The sequence below is a fragment of the Schistocerca cancellata genome, chromosome 1, assembly GCF_023864275.1.
Source record: "Schistocerca cancellata isolate TAMUIC-IGC-003103 chromosome 1, iqSchCanc2.1, whole genome shotgun sequence".
In the NCBI taxonomy this organism is placed as follows: Eukaryota; Metazoa; Arthropoda; class Insecta; order Orthoptera; family Acrididae; genus Schistocerca; species Schistocerca cancellata.
Window position 1 is genome coordinate 844,160,572 of NC_064626.1, and position 15,137 is coordinate 844,175,708.

Below are 15,137 nucleotides of genomic sequence, written 5' to 3' on the forward strand. Positions count from 1 at the left end.
CTCTGTAAGTTTGTCAGTGGGTTTCTGTTTTACCCCTGTATTTAGCAATGCATTCATATGCCAAAGAGGAGTAAGAAGACCTCTACAAAGAGTTAGAGAAACAAATAAATGATGAAGTCCCACAACATGATGCCAGTGACAGATTTTTAATGTGAAAGTAGTACAATAACTAAATAATAATTCATCAGGGGGAATGTTTGGTCATGATACAAGAAGTCACATGTTGGCAGACTTTACTGAGAAGATCATCATATGTGTCCTTAACTGATTCTTGCAGGAGATACCAAATAGAAAATGGTCTTGGCTAAGTTCAAAAGGAGCTAAAAATGAAACTGACTACATTTTACAAGTTTTGAACAGCAATTTAACAGACAAGTGAGATCTAGAGTAAAAATACACACAGCTAGAAGGTAACAAATTCATCAGGGAAGAAATTTGATGTAGATAAAAGTTTTCAATTCAATTCAATTTATTGCTCATAACACGTGATTTTAAATGCATGTGCAGGTCTTCAGTCCAGAGACTGGTTTGATACAGCCCTCCATGCTACTCTATCCTGTGCAAGCTTCTTCATCTCCAAGTAACTACTGCAACTTACATCCTTCTTCTAGCCAAGTTGTGCCACAAATTCATCTTCTCCCCAATCCTATTCAATACTTCCTCATTAGTTATGTGATCTACCCATCTAACCTTCAGCATTCTTCTGTAGCACCACATTTCGAAAGCTTCCATTTTCTTCTTGTCCAAACTATTTATCGTCCACGTTTCACTTCCATACATGGCTACACTCCATACAAATACTTTCAGAAAAGACTTTCTGACACTTAAATCTATGCTCAATGTTAACAAACTACTCTTCTTCAGCAACGCTTTCCTAGCCATTGCCAGTCTACATTTTATATCCTCTCTAGTTCGACCATCATCGGTTATTTTGCTCCCCAAATAGCAAAACTCTTCTACTACTTCTGGTGTGTCACTTCCTAATCTAATTCCCTCAGTATCACCCGATTTAATTTGACTACATTCCATTATCCTCGTTTTGTTTTTGTTGATGTTCATATTATATCCTCCTTTCAAGACACTGTCCATTCTGTTCAACCGTTCTTCCTGGTCCTTTGCTGTCTCCGACAGAATTACAATGTCATCGGCAAACCTCAAAGTTTTTATTTCTTCTCCATGGATTTTAATTGCTACTCCAAATTTTTCTTTTGTTTCCTTTATTGCTTGCTCAATATACAGACTGAATAACATCAGGGGTAGGCTACAACCCTGTCTCACTCCCTTCCCAAGCACTGCTTTCCTTTCATGCCCCTAGACATGAAAGGTTTCTGTACAAATTGTAAATAGCCTCTCGCTCCTAGTATTTTACCCCTGCCACCTTTAGATTTTGAAAGAGAGTATTCCAGTCAACATTGTCAAATGCTTTCTCTAAGTCTACAAATGCTAGAAATGTATGTTTGCCTTTCCTTAAACTATTTTCTAATATAAGTGGTACGCTCAGTATTGCCTTACGCATTCCAAAATTTCTATGGAATCCAAAGTGATCTCCCCCGAGGTCAACTTCTACCAATTTTTCCATTCGTCTGTAAAGAATTTGTGTTAGAATTTTGCAGCTGTGACTTATTAAACTGATAGTTTGGTAATTTTCACGTCTGTCAACACCTGCTTTCTTTGGGATTGGAGTTTCTAGAATATACATGGCATAAATTGTGAGAATATTGTGTGTATTGAATAGAATATGCATAGCATAAACTGTGAGAATACTGTGTCTAATGAATAGGGGTACGTAAAGCATGTTAGATCATACATACTACACAGTTGTATATTACACAGACATAGATGAAAGGGGCAGTTACTTAACAAAAGTAGTCAAGTAAAAAGCTGTAAACCTTGCACATACAAAGGGAGAACAGGAAGAAACTCTCACATGCAATAAGACAGCTAACAAGCAGTGTTCCCACCTGAATTGCGCAGGTGGGAACTGCCACTGCAATATATCTTATGTTCCTGTACGCTCCTGGCCTCGCCCTTCAATAATCACTGACCTTCACCCATGTATCCCCTTCCCTGTACCCACTCCAGTATTACACAGGCTCCTATGCCACCTGCACATCTAGTCTTTTTACTTCTATTTCTTTTCTGCCCCCCCCCCCCCCCCCCACCCATCCCACCTGTATCTAGCTGCCATACCCTCTCCCCACCTCCCATAAGCAGCACTTTACCGTGCACACGCTTGAAGAAGACCTTTTGGCCGAAAGCTTATTTGTTTAGCAGTTCTTTTGTTGTACCTGTCTGCGAGTAAATGACTCCACTATAAAGTAAGTAGCAGTCTACGCTTTCCATAATACTGTCATTCTTCCATCTTGGATTTTCCATTGTTTGATTTTGTTTCTCTCTAAAAATGGTTAAAGTTGGAGACAAAATAATACATAAACTTTATAATTGCTTGCAGAACGTTTGCAGAGGAAGGTAAGTTACAGAACTAGACAGTACTTTAATTATTCAACTTCACAGCAAAAGGAAAATACAAATAAATTAATCAAACTCATTTGCAAAATATACAAAATATTCACTAAAACTATCAAGATGATCTTACTCCACAGAAAAATATTACAATGAACTTTTCAGATTCTGATCCCTTCCATCAACTATAAAATCAATTGAAGTTCTGATGACTAATCTTTATGATGGATATGAAAAAACAGGTAATAGTGTCTGGAACACATACTGATTTAAATACAGCATTTGACTCTCACTTGACACGATCACAAAAAAAGTAAATACACTGTGACATTGAAAATAAACTACTCAGTTTATTAAAATATTATTTAAGCAGCATGTTACAGATGAATCATGTAAATAAGCTGTGATCGGCAATACTACTAATAAAAAAGAGGAATATCTCAAGGCTCTTTTCGTGGACATCATCCATTCAGTGTGTACATTAATAACTTTTCGAATCCTACACATGTAAGAATATACTATATGCTGATGAAATAGAAGTTTATTGTCTCATAACATACAATTTCAAGCCATTGACTTTAAAATACTTGCCAAAACACAAAAACTGGTTTACAATCTTCCTTATAATACCAGTAATATAATATACAGTACTGAATAATTACATAATTATGCAGTTAATAATTTTTCTTCAAAAGTAACAAACTTTTAAGATTAACAGTCCTAATTACTCATTCTCTCCTGCTCAAATTTTCAGGTTGTCATTTATGAATTCTTCTACTGAATGGTAACATTTCTGCACTAGTTTGTCATATAAGGATGTTTGCAGTGTTTCTAAATTTATGCTGAGCAGTTCTCTTCCTTTCACTTTGTTATAAATTTTCATACCCATATAATGTGGAGTATGAGCATAAAGTTTTAAACTGTGGGTGGGCAGCATAAAATCGTTTTGATTTCTGGTGTTGTAGTCACGTTGAAAATGATTTGCCACAAATAAATCAGAGTTACTGTGTACAAAGATAATCAGCTCATATATGTATAGTGAGGGAACACTTAGTATACTCAGATTTTTTAGGAGTGCGCAACATGATTTTCTTCTAGAATGAAATTTTCACTCTACAGCGGAGTGTGCGCTGATATGAAACTTCCCGGCAGATTAAAACTGTGTGCCGGACCGAGACTCGAACTTGGGACCTTTGCCTTTCGCGGGCAAGTGCTCTACCAACTGAGCTACCCAAGCACGACTCACGCCCCGTTCTCACAGCTTTACTTCTGCCAGTACCTTGTCTCCTACCGCCCAAACTTTACAGAAGCTCTCCTGCAAACCTTGCAGAACTAGGACTCCGTGAAAGGAGTTCGAGTCTCGGTCCGGCACACAGTTTTAATCTGCCAGGAAGTTTCATGATTTTCTTCATCCTACATTGTGCATATTTCTAACAATGGTTTTACCACAGTAGAGAATTTACAAAGAGTATTAGATAAAAAGGAGAAATGCTCCATATGAGTAGTGTCACTCAATCAGAAGTGCATACACCAGACAAAAACAGAATAAGTACTTGGCATTACTTTTTCTGATCATAGGCCAAAATCTTTCCTGTGAAGGGCACACTAATGATCTATGTGGCAAACTAGCTGACATACTTTTTTATTATATAAATTAAGAAACTGTGTGAGCAGACAGTTGTTTTATTATATAAATTAAGAAACTGTGTGAGCAGACAGTTGTTACTCAACTCATGCTTGCTTTATTCCATTCCCATCTGCAGCATAGAATATTACTTAGGCAAGATTGCCCAGGAGCTAAATGTATTTTCAGGTGTCAGAAGCAAGGAAACAGATGTATCTCAGGATTAGCTTCCAGAGGGTCCTGCAGAAACTACTTTAAATGTCTCAGGATAATGACAGTGCCTAGCCTATACATACATAGATGTTTAATATATGTTAAAGGAAAAATAAGTGCTTAAGCATAAATTTTTTCAGTAAGTTACCACACTCAGCCTTCACAGCACCACTAAACAAATATAAGAGCTAAAATACAGCAAATCCTATTCAATAGAAGCATTCCTAGAAACTAATCATCGTAATATATGTTTGTCCCAAGTGATAAAGGAAACTCTCTGGTTCTTAAATAAGGTAGTTATTTCCTGAATGACTGATTACTCCACAAAAGTTTACTCATGTGTAAACTTTGATGAGTCCAACTACATGAAAAATACTGAAAGGTGAATGAAGATTCTATACTACTGACAATCAGGCTACAATAAGACAAATGAATAAGTTGACTTTGAAGTGGATATAGGGCTAAAAAAAAATCTATACTTAAATTACCCTTGAGAAACTTTATTTAACAATGTAAGTATGCTGAAGAATATATACATTATTGCTACAGCTTTCCTTGAGTATAGTGACAAATTCAGAACTAGTACAGGAGACAGACCAGGAGATACCCTATCATCAAATCACTCTCGGCATTCCTAGAAATAATTTTAAGCCAAAACACTGGGGAATTTAAAAAAGTAGACTGTACAGTTTGCCTCTACAACAAATAAACTTCAACAATGAAGGGAAGAGCTTAATACCTTACAGTAAGTTTTAAGGTATGCCTGAGCATCAACTATAATAAGGTAACACTTTGGAAAGATAATTGTACAAAACAACGAGGTCCTACAATTAGAGTGTTTTTGTATTTGGAGACTCACTGCATTGACAACAAAAGAAATAAACAGAAGAATAAAAATGGCCTGGTGCAGTTTTGATACACTAAATCGTTTACAAAACCTAGCTTTCAATGTGTCTGAAACATGGAGTTTACAATCTGTGTATATCAACAGCCCTGATTTAAGGAAATGAAGAATGGACTTCCAGTGAAAGAGCTGAGAACTGCTACATGACGAATGTAGATATGCATGCTTTTAACTATTAGAGGACATATGCAGCCAGACTGAATAACCAACAAACTGATGTAAATAACAAAATTATTACTTTATTGAGAAGGAAATGAACATGAGCAGTACACGTAACCAGGCAAATGGTTGGGACACAAATCGTGGAAGTTCTTTGTTGGATTCTAGGAGATGATAAACAATCCACATGATGACCTATGGGAATGTGGATAGTTGACATTAGGAAACAAGAGCAACACAAATGTATATAGCTGTAGGTCACACTGCAGGGAAAGGTCCAAAGTGCCCAAAACAAGCACTGGATGCTGAACGGCTGATGACAGTTCATGCTTATGAAATAAATAGTGGTTGCATTGTATTCAGTAATCTGTTTTACCTTTAATATTTTGGTTCTTACATATCATACACTGTACAGATTATCCAATCAGAGCACTAAATCTATTGTTTAGATTATGACTTACATATTACAAGGGGAAAAAATACTTTTCTTTACACTGCAAATTTTCTACAGTTACCTGGAGTATTTATTATTTCTAATAACTGATTAGAAACACATGTAGTTCTAATCTAAGTGTTTAAGAACAGTCTGACGACAGTATCAGGGGTATAACTTAATGTAAATCTGTATTGTGGTAGCTATTTAATTACACAAATATGGTTGGCTGTCTTTCATTTTTGTATGTTATAATTCAGACTGCTCCTTGCAGTCTAGAAAATTGATTGTAAATCTCTTCTCTGAAGAAACAAAAATGACTATTTAAGTACTATAATTAAGCTATTTAATTGTACAGTGTTGTAAGTAAATGCTGGCAGGACACAAACATACCTATAGCAGCTGTCATCCATGAAGTACTTTGAATCTACTTTTGTCTGATTTGTCAAGTATGGTAAAACATCTTCCACTGTCTTAGCCCAAGTATATAAACAAGCACTGCCGAAAATGGCGAGCCCTCCACCTCCCAAAGCAACATGAGCCTCCATTGCAGATAACATTTCTGCATATGTATTTGGAATAGTTCCATCAGTTGGTGGGTTGTACCGAGTACATGACAGAAATGCCAAGAACTTTCGATTATTGCTGCCAAGAGAAGACATCATTAGTTCTCTCCCAAAGTGTTCCCACAGTTCATGCGCGTTCATTTTTCGCGCTTTTTCGTGTGAAAGTTGACTGTGAAAAGTGACACAGTCTGGAGCTGATGGGTCTATGTCTGTTTCAAGTTGAAAAGTCTTACGACCAAAATTACATTCATACAGTTTCTCTGCAATAACAGTTTGAATCAATTTAGCTCCAAGTGCTATTCTTTCGCAAGCACTTCTGATTGAATTTTCAACGCCGGCAGGAGCTTGGAATTTACCGTCGTGACCATGGCATACGATATAAAGCGGAATAACAGAAAGTGGTGATTTCCTAGGTTTGTAATGAAGTTTTAACTCTAACGTTCGTCCACAACATTCTATAACGAGTTCATTTTCTTCTAAACCTAACTCAACTAGGCATTTGAACCTAAAATTTATAATAGGCCATTGCGTTGTTTTAGACAAGCCCGAAAAATTGTTAAACTGTTTTATTTTACAGTTTTGAGGAACACACAGACTATTGTTTTTATTGGTTACTCCACCTTTAATAAGAACTACAGAATAACACAATACTTCTCCGCATTGCAGATTGGAGACAAAGATATCGTGATCTGCACTATTACAAGTACTAATCCCTGTTCCCAGCGTATTTACTTTCTCCATCTCGTAATCGAGATGCATAGCCGACAAAGTCACTAATAAATGAACTCAAATTACTACCGACACTTGCATATTTCACATACAATAAACCTGCAGCCTTCACTACTTGACACTTAATTGAGCCTCTCCACGCCTCCCTCCCACGAACGAAACTAATTTTGACAGACAGGGTTGCCACAATGCATAAGTAAAAGTGGCCGGTCGACAACAGTGATCTATCGCTGGTCGACAAGCAATGATCTTGTCGCGCAAGAGTTTGCGCAGATGGATCGCAGCGTGTTGACGTAATTTGGGCGAAAATGAGAGACCTGCGCAGACGTGGAAGTTGGAGTTGGAGGTTTGAACAAAATTGCTCAGCTGTGGGTGCAGCAGATCACAACTGTACAGACAGATTGTAGCGTTCCAACCGGGGATCACTGCAAATCTGGAGCGCGAAATTTTGTTTCAGACAGCTGTTTATTTAGTCTAGTAGTTTCTCGCCTTTGATTACACAGTAATTCTAAAATGCAGAACAAATGTCTTTATTACTGTCTATGATCAAAAACTTGTTAGGTCATCAGACTACCGGTTTCGGTCAGTAATGAACATCTTCAGATCTGCAGAGAAACATGGGAAAAACATAAATACATCTGGTGAATTGTCTACAGCTTAAAATAACAAAGTAGGTCATTATGAAAAGCATTACTGACATACATGTGAAAATTGTGTGCATTAAATATGACGAGGCATGCCTACTTTAAAAATATGTCCTAATATAATGGAGCCAAAGTGGCATCATCATAAGATAAATATAAAATTAGGTCAGCTTCGTGGAACATATATTAAAGTATGGCATATACTAGAGTCATCCTTTTAACAACACTACTGTTCCAAACAAAGTGACGTACAGAAGCCACAAAACGTTTGTGTCGCAAGCTCGTCAGATGTCGCTACTGTATGTGTACATATATTCTCCAATAATATAATTGTACAGTATGGAATAAAAAGAAGAATACGACTGATAAAATCTGTAGTGGGCTTACCAGATGTATATATCATTACAGTAATAAAATGCAATAAATATAAAACATGACCGAGGTTAGATTGTTGAAAAGGAAAAAGTTAAGTGACAATAATTCTGAAACGCCATTGTGGCGAATTTAAACTAAAAATATAGTGACATACATAAGAATAAGGTTATGGAGTTCACAGAATAATATAGAAATGATGAAAGAAATAGGGAAAGAAATCGAATGACTGTAAACAGACTGTAGTAACTAATGAGCACCCTCTGTTGGTGTGACCGCCAGAATGTCGCATAGGCGAGAAGTGGCCAAAGGAACTTAACTGCCAGATTGCTCAAGTGTGTGGGATCTGTGCCAAGTAGGACTGACAGGGGTTATTGAATGTATACAGAGAAAGGGAGTACAAATAGTCACACGTTTGTTTGATCCAAGGGAGAGTGTACAGAGATGCTGAAGGAAATGAACTGGAAGACTCTTGAAGATAGATATAAACTATCCCAAGAAAGTCTGTTATCAAACTTTAAGGAACCAGGTTTAAATGACAACCCTAGGAATGTATTATAATCCTCTGTGTATTGCTCACATAGGGATCTTGAGTAAAATATTAGAAGAATTACTGCACTGACAGAGGCATTCAAACAATCATTCTTCCTGTGTCCATACATGAATAGATCGGGAAGAAACCCTAGAAACTGGTACAGTGGGACATACCGACTGTCATTCACCTCGTGGTGGCTTGCAGAGTATAGATATAGAGGTAGATATGGTCAGAGGAACTTAACCACCAACCCTGCAACGTGCTGTTCCAAGGGGAAAAAAATGATAAGACACAGTACCAGTCAATTAACAATATTACCTAGTTAATGAAATATATTATATGAACAGAGAAAGGACAAGACAACACATGAGTAATAAGCTCAATGAAGTAAGTGTATAAAGCATTCTATACCAGGTGAAGACAAAGGCAAGATATATATAAAAGAGGCATTCAGTGATTGAAGTCTTACATTGTCAAACAAAGCAAAGTAGGCGTTGGGCATAAAATCGTTCTGTTGACTGAGCACTTTTCTTGGCTCTTGTTTTTTCGCTTTGTAAATATCAAGCTCTTCTAACAGATTGAGAGCATAGTCTTTATGCACCTTATGGAGAATACACACATTCTCAACGCCCCCCTACAGAATGACCAGTTTCTGATTAACACAACCCCCAGGAAGTTCTGTTAAGCTGTTGTGGATGCTCCTTAAACCTTACGTTTAAAACCGACGATTTGGCCGATATAATTTTTATCACAGTTATTACAATCAATCCTGTGTATTGCAGAGCTAACAAATTTATCACATGCCATATTCAAAGTACGTTTTACTTGCAGTTTTAGGGCTTTGCTAACTTGAAAGTCACATCTAACATGAGATTTTCTGAAACATCTTGCTATTTTCTAAGACTTTTGCCATGAAATTTCATTGGAATGGTTTCCATTCATTCTCTATTGATTCTACTTTCTTGCTAAGTGTACATCTGCCTTCTATTTATTATACTTTTCTTTAGCCTATTGTAATGGTGCATGACACCATTTACAGAAGAACCAATAGCTACTGCAATTTGCTTTAAAATGCTGAGTTCTTTACATATTTCGCTTTCGAACAAAGATGGCCAAAGGAGCCTTTTTTATATAGTGGAGGATGGCATGAACTGGCATTGATGAGATACCCGTACATGTAGGATCTCTGAAAACCGAAAATTTATCTTTATTGTCAACTTTCTTAACAGTAAGATCATGGCAGTTAAAGGACTTCTCTTTTTCAAGTTCCATAGTAAAAGTTATTTTGGGTGCATGCTCCCTATTACTTGGGTAAATGCATTAACCTTACTGGTGTCACCCTCTGTCAGTAATAAAATGCCATCAACATACCATCTATAGTAAACCGTTTTTTCCTTTATATGTGTAAACTTGGCAAAAGCTTTACATTCTGAATCGTTCAAAAAAAAATCTGCCAAAATACCAGTTAGACTATTACTCATCCGAAGGCCATCTTTCTGATACTATATATTGTCACTCAAAGTACAAAAATTGTAAGCTAAAACAAAATCTAAAAATTCAGTTAGTTTCGTACACTTAGCACTACCGATCTTGTTATGGGATAGCAGATTACGTTAAATAATTTCAATAGTTCTTTCTATCAGGAGGTTTTTCACATCCAAGAATGCTAATGTTGCATTATTTGGTATATGTATATCCTTGATGACATTTGCTAGCTCACAACTGTGTTTAACCCCAAAATAAGTATTGAACAGGTAAACTGATTTAAGTTTGTCGTTAAGAAACTTATTTAGTTTATAGTTTGGTGATGACATGTTGTTCACAATGTGGCGAACCGGATTTCTGTCTTTGTGAATCTTAACTTGAGATCTAAGCTGAGGAAGTTTAGCATTTATCATTTCAAGGGATTTCTTTTCATAATTGTTAAGAATGAACTGGGAGATGTCTATCTTTGTATGTAAAATATTCTGAAACTTCTCAGTTGGATCTCCATAAATTTCTTTTGCATCGTTTTCTGCATAGCTATCATCCACTATATACAAAAGTCTCCTGCACCTCAGTGAATCACTGGCTCCTTCGTCTACCTGCTACTGAAAGTGAAATACGTAAAGAACTCAGTATTTTAAAGCAAATTGGAATAGCTAATGGTTTTTCTGTAAATGCTGTCACACACCATTACAATAGGCTAAAGAAACGTATAATAAACAGAAGTCAGAGGCACACTCACCCAGAAAATAGAAAGAAAATAAAGGATGAATGAAAACCGTTGTAATACAATTTCATAGAAAAATGTCCTGGCAAATAGAGAAATGATTCAGAAAATCTAATGTAGATGTGGCTTTCAAGTTAACAACACCCTGAAATTGCGAGTAAAACGTAAAGTGAAAAGAGTGTACACAAATGTGTTGGCTCTGGAGTATACAGAGTTGGTTGTAATAACTGTGATAAATGTTGTATCTGCAAAACCGGTCACTCTTTTAATGCGATGTTTAAGGAGAACTAACAGCGGTGTAACAGAACTGCTTTGGGATTGCATTTATCAGAAACTGGTCATTTTATGGGGTCAACGAGAATAATAAGCGTCTTCTCCATAGTGTGCAGAAAGGCCATGCTCTCAGCTTGTTAGAAGAGATTGAAATTTACAAAGTGAAAAAACAAGAGCCAAGAAAAGTGCTCAATGGACAGAGCGATTTTGTGCCCAATGCTACTATGCTTCCTTTGACTTTAATCACTGAACGCCTCTCTATATACACAGTGAATCAAAGTTCCATATTTCATTTTGGTTCGATGTGACTACCATTTGTGATGCTGCAAAGATCCGTCTGGTAATCAATTTCTTCCTACATTCCTTCAGCAGCTCAGGTGTTACTTGGGCAATGGCAGTGCAGATTCGATTTTTCAGGTCAGCTAAATTGTGTGGTAAGCGAGGAACATATGCATGGTCTTTAATGGAATCCCGGAGAAAGGAATCCAGTTCTGTCAAGTCTGGGGAGCAAGGTGGCCATGCGATTGGGAAGCGACCTGGGAAACAAGTATCGAGGAAATCTCGAACTTCCGTGGGGAAATAAGGTGGTTCACCGTCTTGCTGGTAGTAAACTATCCCATCTGGATCATCTTCATCGATCTGGGGAATAAAAAGGTTTTCAAGCAAATCCAGGTGCACAATATAAGTGACAGTTCTCTCCATGAAGAAGAAAGAGCTGTACACTTTCAATTGGTAAGGGCAAAAAAAACCCACATTAACTTTGTTGCTGTCATGACAGTGTTTGAAGGTTGCCTATGGATTTTCGCTGTCCCATATTTTGTAATTGTGGGTGATCACCATGCCACTGGTACGAAATGTGTACTTAGCACTGAAGTTTATTGTGTTCAGGAATGTCTTGTCATCCTCTGCCCGATGCAACATTTCCGCACAAAATTCCTCATGAACAACCTTATCTGCATCGCTAATGAACTCTGCCATTGTGAATATATATGGTTTCAAGTGTGAACATCTACACAACACTCGCCAAACAGTCTTCTGCGGAATGCCAGTCTCGCGAGACGCACGTCGCGTTTTTGTGGACTGTGAACAATGCTCTCCCTAACCTGTTTGACATAATCATCAACATGTTAGCAAGCTGGTGATTTTTCATATCACAATGAGCAACCCGTCTCAGTAAAGTTCTTTTGGCATATTCCGTGCGAAATTTACGCTGAGGAATTGTTGCGGAGTTTGTTTAATGAAACCTAAACACATAGCAAGCACACTCCACACCAGTGAAAGTAGCCACTTCAACTGCACACTACGCTGGCGCTCCTGGTGGCAGAATGGGTTATGCACTATGTGAATCAAACTTGAGGTTGTTTGCTAGAAAATGACACAACTACCGATTCTGTAAGTTATCTCAACTAATTTCTATATCATTTCAAAATTGTAATATCCCTTTCGACTCACCCTGTGTACCTCACCTTTACATACATACCTTTACATACATTAATACTTGTTCCTTAGATCATGAATACGACATTTCGTAATGATGTGGAACATGTCACTTTAACAGTAGTTTTCTTTACACAAAATTATTAATTAATTTTTTTAAAAGTTACTACTTAATATCTAAAATTTCATCTACTGAGTAGAAGGAGTTGTCATTCAGAAATTCTTTTATTTGCTTTTAAATGTTGGTGGGCTATCTGTCAGACTTTTAATGCTATTTGGCAAATGACCAAAGATGTTGGTGGTAGCATAATTCACCCCTTTCTGTGCCAAAGTGAGATTTAATCCGAAATAGTGAAGATCAGCCTTTCTTTTAGTGTTGTCGCTATGCACTTTGCTGTTATTTTTGAATTTGGGAGGGTTATCACTAAAAAATTTCATAAGTGAACATATGTTTTGCGAAGGTACTGTGAATATCCCAAATTCCTTAAATAAACGTCTGCAAGATGAGATAGAGTGCTTTACATATTTACTTCATTTTCTTACATGGAGCATATTAGTCTCATATTTTCTTGTCCCTTCTCTGTTTGTATATTACATTAATTAGATAATCTTGTTAACTGAGTGGTACAGTGATTTATCATTCTTTTCTTGGAACAGCATGTCGCAGGGTATGAGGAGAGCTCTGGTAGTTAATTTCCTCTGAATTATTATCACTTAACTATTTCCTTTTCAACAACGCAAGTTTGGTCATGTTTTTGTTACTTGCATTTTATTACTGTAACGACTTGTACACCTGATAAGCTCACTACAGATTTTACCGATCGTATTCTTCTATTTATTCCATGTTGTACAATTATATGATTGTGGAACATACACTATGTGATCAAAAGTATCCGGACAACGCCCAAACCATACGTTTTTCATATTAGGTGCATTGTGCTGCCACCTACTGCCAGGTACTCCATATCAGCGACCTCAATAGTCATTAGACATCGTGAGAGAGCAGAATGGGGTGCTCCATGGAACTCATGGACTTAGAATGTGGTCACGTGATTGGGTCTGACTTGTGTCACACATCTGTACGCGAGATTTCCACACTCCCAAACAACCCTAGGTTAGCGTTTCCAATGTGATAGTGAAGTGGAAACGTAAAGGCACATGTACAGTTCAAAAGTGTACAAGCTGACCTTGTCTGTAGACTGACAGAGACTGTCGACAGTTGAAGAGGGTCATAATGTGTAATAGGCAGACATTTGTCCAGGCCATCACACAGCAATTCCAATCTGCGTCAGGATCCACTGCAAGTACTATGACAGTTAGTGGGAGGTGGGAAAACTTGGATTTCATGGTCGAGTGGCTGCTCGTAAGCCACACATCATGCTGGTAAATGCCTAACGACGCCTCGCTTGGTGTAAGGAGCGTAAACATTGGACGATTGAACAGTGAGAAAACGATATGTGCAGTGACGAATCACGGTACACAATGTGGCGATCCGATGGCAGTGTTTGGGTATGGCGAATGCCCGGCGAACGTCATTTGCCAGCCTGTGTAGTGCTAACAGTACAATTCGGAGGCAGAGGTGTTATGGTATGGTCGTGTTTTTCATGGAGGGGGCTTGCACCCCTTGTTGTTTTGCGTAGCACCATCACATCACATCACATGTTTTAAGCACCTTCTTGCTTCCCACCACTGAAGAGCAATTCGGGGATGGCGATTGCATCTGTCAACAAGATCGAGCACCTGTTCATAATGCATGGCCTGCAGTGCAGTGGTTACATGACAATAACATCCCTGTAATGAACTGGCCTGCAGCCGTGTCCTGACCTGAATCCTATAGAATATCTTTAGGATGTTTTGGATCGCCGACTTTGTGCCAGGCCTCATCGACTGACATTGATACCTCCCCTCAGTGCATCACTCCATGAAGAATGGGTTGCCATTCCCCAAGAAACCTTCCAACACCTGACTGAACGTATGCATGCGGGAGTGGAAGCTGTCATCAAGGATAAGGGTGGGCCAACACCATACTGAATTCCTACATTACCGATAGAGGGCGTCACGAACTTGTAAATCATTTTCAGCCAGGTGTTTGGATACTTTTGATCACATAGCGTTCAAAATGGCTCTGAGCACTACAGTCTCAAATAGTGTACGTATCCTGAAGTAGTGGCATCTGCTGAGCTCACGACACAAACATTTTGTGGCTACTGTATGGCAGTCTGTCTTGAATAGTAGCACTGTTAGAAAGATAACTCTAGTATATACCATATTTTTAAAAATGTGCGACGATGCTGACCTTATTTTGTGCTTAGCTTTTTATTAAGCCACTATGGCTCCGTTACATTACGACATCTTTTTAAGAGTCAGGCCTCATCATATTTAAAGCGCATAATATATATATTTATGTCAGTAACACTTTTCATTATGGTCTATTTTATTGTTTTCAGCTGTACACAATCTGCTAGTTGTATTCTTGTTTTTCCCACGTTTTTCTACAAACCTGAAGATCGTCATTGCTGACTGAAACTGGTAGTCTGAAGACCCAACAAGTTTGTGATTGTAGTCAAAAATGG

General features: G+C 37.7%; 1 protein-coding gene across 1 annotated transcript in view; it reads right to left on the bottom strand.

Moving 5' to 3' along the window:
• LOC126188955 (uncharacterized) overlaps window positions 1–7,251 on the bottom strand; it is a 65,242-nt gene extending 57,991 nt beyond the window's left edge. The window contains exon 1 of the mRNA XM_049930716.1: window positions 6,190–7,251. Within this exon, the coding sequence (XP_049786673.1) occupies window positions 6,190–7,121 (932 nt within the window). The 5' untranslated portion in view covers window positions 7,122–7,251. The remainder of the gene's footprint in view (window positions 1–6,189) is intronic.
• Window positions 7,252–15,137: the final 7,886 nt, after the last annotated feature.